This window comes from Tachysurus vachellii, chromosome 18, assembly GCF_030014155.1.
Source record: "Tachysurus vachellii isolate PV-2020 chromosome 18, HZAU_Pvac_v1, whole genome shotgun sequence".
Taxonomy (NCBI): Eukaryota; Metazoa; Chordata; class Actinopteri; order Siluriformes; family Bagridae; genus Tachysurus; species Tachysurus vachellii.
Window position 1 is genome coordinate 4,976,588 of NC_083477.1, and position 12,500 is coordinate 4,989,087.

General features: G+C 37.0%; 1 protein-coding gene across 1 annotated transcript in view; it reads left to right on the forward strand.

Moving 5' to 3' along the window:
• The first annotated feature begins 8,030 nt into the window (after window positions 1-8,030).
• kcnj19a (potassium inwardly rectifying channel subfamily J member 19a) overlaps window positions 8,031-12,500 on the forward strand; it is a 36,801-nt gene continuing 32,331 nt past the window's right edge. Inside the window, exon 1 of the mRNA XM_060892739.1 lies at window positions 8,031-9,011. Within this exon, the coding sequence (XP_060748722.1) occupies window positions 8,343-9,011 (669 nt within the window). The 5' untranslated portion in view covers window positions 8,031-8,342. The remainder of the gene's footprint in view (window positions 9,012-12,500) is intronic.

Below are 12,500 nucleotides of genomic sequence, written 5' to 3' on the forward strand. Positions count from 1 at the left end.
CTTTCTTTCTTTCTTTCTTTCTTTCTTTCTTTCTTTCTTTCTTTCTTTCTTCTTTTCTTTCTCTCTTTCTTTCTTCCTTCTTTTCTTTCTCTCTTTCTTTCTTCCTTCTTTTCTTTCTTTCTTCATTCCTTCCTTCCTTTCTTTCTTCCTTCTTTTCTTTCTTTCTTCCTTCCTTCCTTCTTTTCTTTCTCTCTTTCTTTCTTCCTTCTTTTCTTTCTTTCTTTCTTCCTTCCTCTCTTTCTTTCTTTCTTTCTTTCTTTCTTTCTTTCTTTCTTTCTTTCTTTCTTTCTTCCTTCCTTCTTTTCTTTCTCTCTTTCTTTCTTCCTTCCTCTCTTTCTTTCTTTCTTTCTTTCTTTCTTTCTTTCTTTCTTCCTTTATTTCTCTCTTTCTTTCTTTCTTTCTTTCTTTCTTCCATCCTTTCTTTCTTCCTTCTTTTCTTTCTTACTTTCTTCCTTCCTTCCTTCCTTCCTTCCTTTCTTTCTTCCTTCTTTTCTTTCCTTCTTTCTTTCTTTCTTTCTTTCTTTCTTTCTTCCTTCTTTTCTTTCTCTCTTTCTTTCTTCCTTCTTTTCTTTCTTTCTTTCTTTCTTTCTTAATTATTAAAGTGCTATCTAGTCATGTATAATCCTTTTCAGATATAACAAATGACTTAATCCATTCAGAACAATGTAGCCCTATAAACACTATCAGATTAGCAGGATAGCACATAACATTAGCTATATTTTCATCAAGTTTTTGACTAACATCATAAAATGTCTCACATCAGTCACAATAATGTCTAGTTTTCTTCCCATAACCAAAGCACCAGACTAAACGATCAGCCTGATACATGAAGATATATCCAGTTTGTTGTGGATTAGCTACTTTAGCTACTTGAAGGTATTTGTGTATAAACAGCAGTATAAACATAAGCACCATATTCACCATATTCCAAAACATAAGCACCATATTCCAAAAAACCTGCTAGGATTCTGGATAACACTCGAGCTAATACATTAGCTTCGGCTTAGACTCATGCCAAGACAAATAATTATACACTGGACTGGAAATAAACCATTAAAGTCAGAATCTAGCAAGCTCCAAGGCTAATATGACTAACATGGAACTGCATAGACAGCCAGTGACTCATAGGGTTGCTGTGGATGACCTGTTAGTTCTTGGTTACACAAATCCACTCAACTACAAACAATATTTTCTGTCTAGTGTCACCCAAATAAAGATGAGGTTCCCTTCTGAGTCTGGTTCCTCTCAAGGTTTCTTCCTTTTATCATCTCAGGTGGTTTTTCCTCACAACCATCACCTCAGGCTTATTCATTAGGGATATATATATATATATATATATATATATATATATATATATATATATATATATATATATATATATATATATATACAAACTTAATATTAAACCTTAAAAATTTTATTGTTATATCTAGAAACCAACACAATCAGATTCAGACCACAGCAAACATTCTCAGTGTGAAAACCATCTGAGAATACATTAGAATCTGCCTCTGGTTGCAAGGTGGCTTTCCTCAAAGGCTTCTCTTAGTTCCAGCACAGCAAAGGCACTCACTGTTTCTCCTGCAGGTGACTGAATGACCTCTGGTGCATTTTTGTTCCAGCAAAGGAGCTCACTTTGTTCCTCCTCTTAGGCACCACAACTGTGTCTGCGGTTCGCTTTGCTCTCTGTAGGAGGAAGGATAATGAAGCGTTGCCAGAATTTACCATCATCGCGTTACCAGGATGCCTGTAAGCATCATGTATCATTATTAGCATTTTAATGCAGATCAACTGTCTATTCTAAGGACACTCTAGCAAGAGAAGTAATAAATTCTCACATTAAAACAGATGTGTAAATGTAATAAAAGCAAAATTACTGACAAAGTGTGGTATACTTCAGGATTTCCAAGGAAAATGATAGAAAAATCTAGAAAATATCAAAAACCTTATATTATATACACCATATTAATTATATTGAAGACTCAGGAGCTAATTTGTAACTAAAATATGAATCCTGAAAAGCAGGAATATGAAAGTAAATTGCTGGTAGCAGCCAAACTACATCAGTTTCAAATATCAGTTACAGATACATTTTGAACGGAAAGCTGTCTTTGTAGATATACTCTCGTCTTTCAGATGTGGCTGGCTTTTCTTAATTGTCCAACTAATGACCCAATTAATTCAGGCTAAAGGGGGTGTGAAAAGACACGCAGAAGCTGGTTTTAATCATGGGATGCCCGCTGGGCATGCAGGGTGAGTCGGGTTTTGATCTCCTTTGTGTTGTTTTTTTTTCTTGAGCAAGCACCAGTCCCCCCTTCTTTTTCTCCCACAGCAGCAGGAAGAAAACGTACATCCATCCAACAGGCACGTTCTTCAAATCACTCCCCCAGACAGAGTGCTTTAATATGGATTAGCATCGTCATCAAATCTGCCGCCCTGACAATGGTTGCCGAGGATGTTGTGAACAAATTTCAGTGATTATCAAGACCCATGGTGTGTATTTGTAAATGTTGGTGTTCATGCTGTGAGAAAACAGAGAACGAGAATGACAGAATGATACTTATATTCAGATACTTTTATAGATGAGTCCATCTGGGGAGGGAGGGATGGAGGGGGTCTATTATCCCTTCGTGTTTATCCCTATACTGTGAGAGAAAGATTAACAGCTTGGTGAAAATTTAGATGTAATTTGCATGAAAAAAAAAACGAGTGAGACTTACACCACTCATTTTGTGTATCAGTTTAATAAACTATTACAACTATGACAGAAACTCTGAATGTATTGAAGCTTAATTCGTATAGAAATAAATATTTTATTAAATAAATTCTTATTTTACATTTTTTGTTTAAAGCCATCAAACTATGGTTATGAATCTTTCATATAATGTATCCATATATGAGTCCAGATGACACTCTCATATTTTTATCTCATTTTGTTTAGACTGTTTGTTTCTTTATTTGTTGTCTACAATTTTGATAGTGTTACTTTCAACACACCTACTTCCTGCATCCTTGCCGACACAAGCATCTGTGTGTTTGGCAATTTCAGGAAAGGTGTTTCCAATTATTTCACCTATAATTTGGTTAAAAGAAGCAATTGAATTTAATAAAAACACAAAAATAAGTAAACAAATAAACATTCTATATAATGAAATAAAAATGATAATTTCCTTTTGTGTCTAGACATTTGTGTGGCAGTGATTTTTTTTTTTGTGTTTGTGTGAAATATTAATTTTCTACAGTAATTTTGTGCATTTTCTAAAGATCAAATTTATCGATAATTCTGTAGTGTGTCATTGTGAATGTAGCCAAACATACAGGACTCAAGCAGTAAGCCAATGTACTGCTGGCACAATATAGACCAAATACACAAGCAATATATATTTATTATATCTATTATAAATAATATATCTATTCTATCCATCAATCCATCCATCCATCATCCATTTTCTGTCTTGCTTATTATACAAAAGGCTGCGGGCATGGAAACATGGAGTCTATACCAGGGGACTCGGGACACTAGGTGGGAGACACCATGGACAGAGTGCACACCCATAACACGGCACAATCAAACTCACTCATACACCCATTCTCAGACAATAGACAATATATAGATGCCAGTCAGCCTACAACATATGTCTTTGGACTGGTGGAGGAAACTAGAGCACCAGGAGGAAACCCCTGAAGCACAGGGAGAACATGTAAACTCTACACACAGTGAGGAGACATACTGGAATTCCTGTGATTTAGCTCACCAAGTGTGACAGAAAACAGCCCTCACTGTCATCACATGCTGCTTTAATTTAGACTGTATAGCTGTGTAAAGAATATGATTATGCTAGTTATAGACAGAACACTTAGAGCAGTTTAATAGTTGAATTGTTAAAATGGTTATACAAATTAATTGAATTGAATTGAAATTAAAGCAGAATTTAATTACATTCACACACACACACACACACACACACACACACACACACACACACACACAAAACAACTATAACAATCCATCACCACTCAACATTTTAATAATCACTTACAGCCGCTTCTGCTGATGGATGCGTGCAATTTAAGCTAAAATGCTCCTGACTACACCGAAAGCTCCTCGTAAAGATACTTCATTTTAATTATGGGACTTGCCCATTATTCAGCAAAGCCTCTGAGGGAAAGGAACAAAACAAAGTCAGATATTTTACCATTTGTCAGTTTGCAGGTATAACTACAGTTTAATAAAACAAAAATCCATAAAGATTGAGAAGAGGTGAAAGAACATGGAGGAGCCCCAAAGGTAAAGATCCTGACCAGGCACAGAGAACAGGTAGACTGGGCATTATCATTATCACAGGCATTTTTATAATCAGACAAGCAGCCAGGGGACAGAAACTGAATATAAGCAGTGAGCAGGAATGATTAAGTAATTAAATTACACTTTCTTAGAAACAGAGCTTCATGCAAAATACTTTGTAATCACCTTCAAGAGCTTTAACGAATAGAGGTGAAAACAAACTAGATTACAAAAAGTGTTATATAGTTTAGACCAAGGTGTTAAGAGCTGTATTTTTAATGGTGAACTATTTACTATATACTATACATGATAGCTGTGTCTCTAATTGTGCAATATTCACGTTATACTATAGCTGTGTCTCTAATAGTGCAATATTCACTATATACTATACACTATAGCTGTGTCTCTAATTGTGCAATATTCATGTTATACTATAGCCTTGTCTCTACTAGTGCAATATTCATTTTATACTATAGCTGTGTTTCTAATAGTGCAATATTCACTATATACTATACACTATAGCTGTGTCTCTAATAGTTCAATATTCACTATATACTATACACTATAGCTGTGTCTCTAATAGTGCAATATTCACTATATACTATAGCTGTGTCTCTATTAGAGTACTCTTTACTATATTACATGTACATTACATTTCTAGGGTTTGGCAGACACCCTTATCAGGCAATTGATGGTTAAGGGCTGGGATTGGACCTCAGAACCTTCCGATCAGTAGTGTAACACTTTAACCACTAAGCTAACACATGCCCTTTATAGTACTACTGTGTCCAAAGTGGTGTAAAATATAATCTATAAATGTTTTTCCTTGTGTTCTAATATGAGTATTGTGTTCAGACTAAGAAATCTAGAAGACTGTAGTTTCTGCACTTCTCAGTGTGTCACATCCTTCAGCTGACCTTAAGACATATTTTCCTTCTTTGTTTTAATATTACTGAACATGTTTTAAATTCTGTAATAGCTGCCTTCTGATTAAAGTTTTAATTTAATTCATTTGTCTTAAGAAATAGTTATTTTCATAAAAGAGTCGAATCAACGAGTCGATTCAAAGAGTCATTCGCTAACGAAACCGCTAATGGATACTGTGGGGTGTTAAAAAAAAAAAAGCTCTTTCCCTTTATTTGAAGCTGTTTTCTTTCAGTCTTTGTTTCTGTTTGACTCTTTGAGGTTTTAGCAACTCATTTCAGTTCACTTGCTGCAAAAAATATTGTTTATTCTTAAACTCTTGTGCAAAATGTGTAGTAAATAGTAGCCGTTACAGTAAACCATTATAACACAGATGTAAACTGCAGCGCCCTCTAGTGGCTCCATTCTGCTACGACAAAGAGGATGCGGTCGCTAAGAACAAGCCTTCTTCATCTTTTATTAGTACATCATGTGTTTAGTAATCAAAGGTCCGAGTGCCCAATTTAATATTCAGTCTAAGCTTGTTTATTAACATAACTAGGGTTTTAATTCATTTATATCGTCTGGCTTGCGTTATTTCAGTGTTCCTTAAATTTATCAGACTGGACAATGCCTCCTTCAGGATCTTCCTAAGAACATATAAATAAATATAAATATAAATACAAATATAAATATGGTGCATATGGCTACAATTAGGTGTAGGCTTAGTATAATGATTAAATGTTTTAATATACAATAAGATATTAAAAAACAAAAAGAACCGAAAGACAGATAAGAAAAAGCAAAATCAGCAGGTTTCTTGTTTCCCTTAACATTTAGCATTAAAGAATAAATAACAGGCATTGGCATTATGCCTGTTTTGTCTGTTTTTTATTATTATTATTATTATTATTATTATTATTATTATTATTATTGTCGTTGTTGTTGTTGTTGTTATTATTATTATTGTTATTATTATTATTATTATTATTATTATTATTATTATTATTATTATTGTCGTTGTTGTTATTGTTGTTATTATTATTATTATTATTATTATTATTATTATTATTATTAATGTATACTAACAATGACTCAAATATAGCTCTGCTACTAAGATCGTGAGTCTCCCAGTGTTTATATATCAAGTGCACATCAGTGCTCATGCACAACATACGGGGTCGATTTGAGACACCCAACTGAGTTTATTGCAAGATCTCTCAACAGTAAACTCAGCTTCAGCAATAATGCGTGGAATCGATGAAGTATAATTAGCTTCCGGTGCGAGGTTGAACCTTCTGGCGTTTAATGTGTGTTTGTACTGGTGTGGGAGGGCAAAGTAATACACAATATAAAGGCTCATAAAATGTGCGCTCGCGCGTCTCGTCCGGTAGATAGCGCTCATTCATCTGCTCACCGAAAGAGAGAGAGAGAGAGAGAGAGAGAGGGAGAGGGAGAGTGTGTGCGTGTGTTTATGTGTGTGTGTGTGTGTGTGTGTGTGTGTATGCGTGCGTGCGTGTGTGTGGTGTGTGGGTTTATGAGTGTGTGTGTGGTGTGTGTGGGCGGGGGGGGGGGAGAGTAATTAGGTCAACAATTTTCATTTCCTTAGCTTACAAATGCTGAAAATAAAGTAACCTTATAGACTCATCATCTGTGAACTTTATGACAGGCAGAATTACAGTAATTACAATGATGAACATCATACAGCGTGAGGCTTAGACAATCATTGATTCTTATAGGTCATGTTAAGGCCTGTATGGCATGGGATAGATAGATAGATAGATAGATAGATAGATAGATAGATAGATTGATAGATAGATAGATAGATAGATAGATAGATAGATAGATAGATAGATAGATAGATAGATAGATAGATAGATAAAAAAAAGTGTTTACCAGTAAAAACTGTTCATCAACATCAATCTAAGCATAGGGCTTTTGTCTTCATAATATGTCTCCACAGTGTCTCTCAAAACTCATATGGAAAATAAAAGGGTCTAAAAGGTTCTACCTGGAGCCTTCTTATGAGTCAGTCTTCTCTACCAGATTCACAAAAAAAATAAACCATTAGATTTCATACACGCTCAAAAAACAAAAGGGATTTCAGTTGTAGTCATTTTTTTTTCACGTAAAAGATATTCAAAACGTACAAAAGATGTACAATTGTTGGTACCATCCCAGCAACAAGGAAAAGTACTTTATTCCTGATATTGTATAGATACTATATGGTTAAATTGTGTGTATAATTAACCATCACATGCACATATGCTTAGTGAACATCCCATTTCATTTTTGTCCCAACTTTGCTGTTCTCTTCTCAACTCTTCTCTTCTGGGTAGGATTTCCACTAGGTCACTATATCAGGTGAGGAGGTCTGGGGTGCCATCAGTGATCCAGTTAATCCCAAAGGTGTTCAGCAAGTCAGATTTGTGCACAGGAACATTGTTATGTGAAGGGAAACACACACATTCAATACAATTGTGAGTTTCCAAATTTGTGTCAACACTTTAGGGAAGAACCACTTGTGTGTGAAGATCAGGTGTCCACACATATTTGACCATAAAGAGTAAAATGGTCGCACTGTTAAAAATTGATGTATTTCAGTCTATTTTATGTTAAAAGATAAATAAGACCTTACACCACAAGCACAAAGTTCATATGTAGTTTGAACCTAAATGTGCTACAGATTCTGTGGCAACAGAAGAAGCTCTATTGAGATGTGAAAAGTGAGACAGGGAAATGGTGTGAGTGTGTGTATGTGTGTGTGTGTGTGTGTGTGTGTGAGAGAGAGAGAGAGAGAGAGAGAGAGAGAGAGAGAGAGAGAGAGAGAGAATACTACAGCTTAAACGCGCCCACCCAGTATCCCTCCTCCCTCTTTCCTCTTCCTCATCCACAACCAACTCGCCGCCGTGCATCACTTTGTCTTGAGTAACTCTTACATTTAACCACGTCTAAAAGAAAAGCCGCACACTTGTCTCTGACTCAGTCCTGACAGTCAGGACTGCATTCATGGTCATTATTTAGCCCTCTCAAGTCTGCTTTAATTATGTTTCAGGTGAAGAAGCGTTCGTGAAGCTTAGCTCTCACGGGGGCAAAAATGACGCCGGCTCTGTGAAGGAAACAAGCGCGTAAAGACATCTGCGCAAAGTTGGCCATGGCAGCTCTCCGGCGGAAGTTCGGCGAGGATTATCACCAAGTGGTGAACCCGGACCGCGGCGGCGCGTTCTCGGCTCCGGTGAAGAAAAAGCGGCAACGCTTTGTGGAGAAAAACGGCCGCTGTAACGTACAGCACGGCAACCTCGGCGGCGAGACGAGCCGCTACTTGTCCGACCTCTTCACCACGCTGGTGGACCTGAAGTGGCGCTGGAACTTGCTTATCTTCATCCTGACTTACACGGTGGCCTGGCTGGTCATGGCGTTCATGTGGTGGCTGATCGCATACGTGCGCGGCGACCTGGAGCGCGCGCGCGACTCGTCCTACATGCCGTGTGTGGCCAACGTGTACAATTTCCCGTCAGCTTTCCTCTTCTTTATCGAGACCGAGGCGACCATCGGCTACGGCTACCGCTACATCACGGAGAAGTGCCCCGAGGGCATCATTCTGTTCCTGTTCCAGTCGCTGCTCGGCTCCATCGTGGACGCCTTCCTCATCGGCTGCATGTTCATTAAGATGTCGCAGCCGAAAAAACGCGCCGAGACGCTCATGTTCAGCCAGGACGCCGTGATCTCGCAGCGCGACGGCAAACTCTGCCTCATGTTCCGCGTGGGCAACCTGCGCAACAGCCACATGGTGTCGGCGCAGATCCGGTGCAAACTCATCAAGGTGGGTGCGCGCAAACTTACAAGCGCACAAACAAACACACGCACACCCAGACACTTCTGTGTAGGCACACTTGCACAATCACGCAGGAGCGCATACATGCACGCCCCCTTGCACGCGCCCATATACCCAAATGCATGCATGGGTACACGCATGTTTGCGCATGGACACACTCGCACTCCAGTCCACTCACACACAAGCACATTTACATGCAGGCACAAGCACATATAGAAGTATGCATGCATGTTATATAGTATTATTAAGGTACAGAATATATTCATTAATTAATTATGGACAGGTCTGTCAGGTAGTGAGAAGTGAGAAAATGGGAGACAGCCATTAGGGGTTAGCAGTCAGTCAGGGCTGATGAGAGATTGCCAAATGTAACTGCTGTGGTCCTGCTTATATTAAATCATTCTGTTGAACCCTGACCTTACAATCAATACCAACATACTGCAACTGAAACAGGGAAAGCTGTGCAGGATAAAAAATAAGGAGCCTGACAACCAAAGGCTTTGCATAACAGCAGCACACCCACTGGAGCAAGCAAGCTGCCACACACTCAGGTTTAGTTTAGTGCAACCACAGTGCTGTTTCAGCAATACCTATGGAGCACTTTGTATGTGCTATTTAAATGTATCACGTTTCATGTTATTTACAAATATGTATTTCTTACCTCATATTTTCTGTTGCAAAAACCTTATTCCAAAATGCACGGAAATATAATCTTTCTACAAAATCATCTAATCTCAATACTACTTTATACTGCACTCATTATGATTAGTCAGCAAAGTTCCTACTCTCAGTGAACATGGTGGAGAATTACTTCTGTCATGCATTGCATTATTGCACTAATGCACTATTTAATCCCTAACCACAAGTCCATGTTAAGATTTAAACAAGCTACAGTAGATTGTTAATTGTGGATAACCAAAAAACGAACTACTTAAGAATGCAAAGTATGAGTTCATTTTATATTGATTCATTTGGCTGAATTACAAATGAGACACGGTCAGATCTAATCACCGAGCCGTGCTGCTGAGGGAAAAGGGGTTTGCTCGAAGGCTTTACATGGGATTTGATGGGATGTCCAAGATTTCTGATGGAGTGCATCCTGGAGTTTAAATGTTATTTTTTTCTTCTTTTTTAAACCTTGTGTATATTTTCTTTTTATTTTTTTGCTTCTAGTTTGAGTTGTATGTCAGGATTAGAATAGAGAGATTAAAAAAGAAAGAAAAACATTATTGATCCTAAGGGAAAGATTGCAGTCCCAATCCCATAGCACCCAAAAAAAAGGGTGGGTTCAGAAGGTCATTTATGAAGAAAAAAGAAACATCATGTTCATGAACACATGTGCACAGTGCTGCATGATGCTTTTACTACATTTATTCAGTCATCACTGGTACAGGCACAGGGTGAATCTGGTTTAAAAGACTAATATGTTATTTTATAGATTTTTTAGAAATGCAACAAATAATATTTTGCATACAATTTTGACGCTTTACACTATTTCATTCATTAATGCTTCATTGTTCATTACTCTTACTTTTTTAACCTAGTTTAGAGCATGTCAAAAAAAAAATAAGAATGTTCTGGAGCGGGTTCTTATTAAAAGTGGCGTTTAGAAGATTTTTTTTTTTTTTTTTTTTTTTTTTTTTTTTTAAAATTTGCTTGTGTTATAAAATTTGTATAATTTAAACTTGATCCGGTCAAATTGAACCCAAAATTGAATACGGTCAAATTCAGACGATCTGATTAGAACTCAAAAGCCTAGAAAAATGATACCTTGATGAGTATTTACTCATGTCTTATTCTACATGATTGCTGTTCTGTAGTTTTTGCCTCAGATAAGGCTGCAAAAAAAATCCTTTTCATATGAATCACCGCTATTTTATTTTAGCTGACAAAAACAAAATGTGCACTTTCACATCTTACTGTTTACTATGCTGTCTACTTGATGGACAACTAAGAACTGCCAACTAATTCTGAAAAAAATATAAATAAATAAATAAATAAATAAATAAATAACACAAGCATTCATTTTGGGTATTTTTCAAAAGCACTTCTAACAAATAATCATCCAGACTTTAGTGCTAGCCAAACACACCTACACACTTCTGTTCATGCTGAGAAGTAACATGTGGCCCAACCTGTACCATTGAAGGAATCCTGTGTGTGTGTGTGTGTGTGTGTGTGAGTGAGCTTTTCTATTAGTCAGTGAAGAGTTATGCTTTAAAAGCCGCTTGGCCGTGCAACCTGAGACAAGAGACGATGAGATCTGTCGACATTTTGAACTCCAGAGCCTCTCTAAGCCTCCAACCAGAGCTGAGTTTACGGTCACAGACATGTCAGCTAATCCGTGCTTCTGAAACACTTATTGTGCATTTCGGGTACAGCGCTTGAGGAATGTGTGGTGTTTTATTGCAGGAGAGTGGGCAGTCCTGATGTGTCGATTATATCTGTGAAAATGTGGCTGAAACTAGGAGAAGGTCATGTAATGATATGTTACTGAGAATTTCTATAGTGATACACCTTTTTTTCAATGTGTGGTGTTTCAGTTTATATTTAGCAAGGTGATCAAATGTTATTCAAATTTTATTTTATTTTATGAGCATTTCTTTCTAAATCTTCTTAAGGAGTTTTAAAGGTTTTGAATGAAAGTAATTTTTTCAGTGTAGCAACGTGAACTCACTGCTAGCTGAGACTACTGGACAATGTAAAGGCATAGCGACAGTAACAATGATTCAAAACTATCAGTAATAGCAACATTTACCTCAGGTTGCTTTGGTAAATCGTGTCTTTTATTCGGGTCACTTGGTAAATATGGATGACGAGACAAGTAGCTAGTTAATGACTGAAGCTAGCACAGACTACTGGACAATGTGAAGGAATAGTGAGAGTAAAAATGAGACAAAACCCTCAGGAATATCAACAATTACCTCAGAGATGTTTTTAATAGATCTTTTTAACAGACCTTTGCTGTATGTTAATGTTTGTGGCTAACTGAAACTATTAGTCAATGTGAACGTATAGTGACAGTAACAGTAAGGGAACACTGTCCAGAATTTAAAAGTTTACCTCAAGTTGTGTTGGTAATATGGATGATAAGAATAGGGTAGTTAAAAAGCTACAACTAACTGAGTCTACTGGAAAATATGAAGACCTAGTGACAGTAAAAATGAGACATAACAAACAGAAATATCAACATTTACCTCAGTTATGTTGGTAAATAGTCTCTGTTTTTTGGTCAGTGTGAAAACTGAGTGAGAATAACTGAGACTATCGGAAGACATGAAGGCATAGTGACAATAACTATGGTTCAGGTCAGTTGGTGAATGAATGAATGCTAAGAATAGCTAACTGAGTCTACAGGACAATGTGAAAATTGCTAGTTCTTTAGCATTCTTTTTTTTGTTTTCTTTTTTTATTTGTCAACAAGTTGCTGTGTGTGTGTGTGTGTGTGTGTGTGTGTGTGTGTGTGTTTGTGTGTGT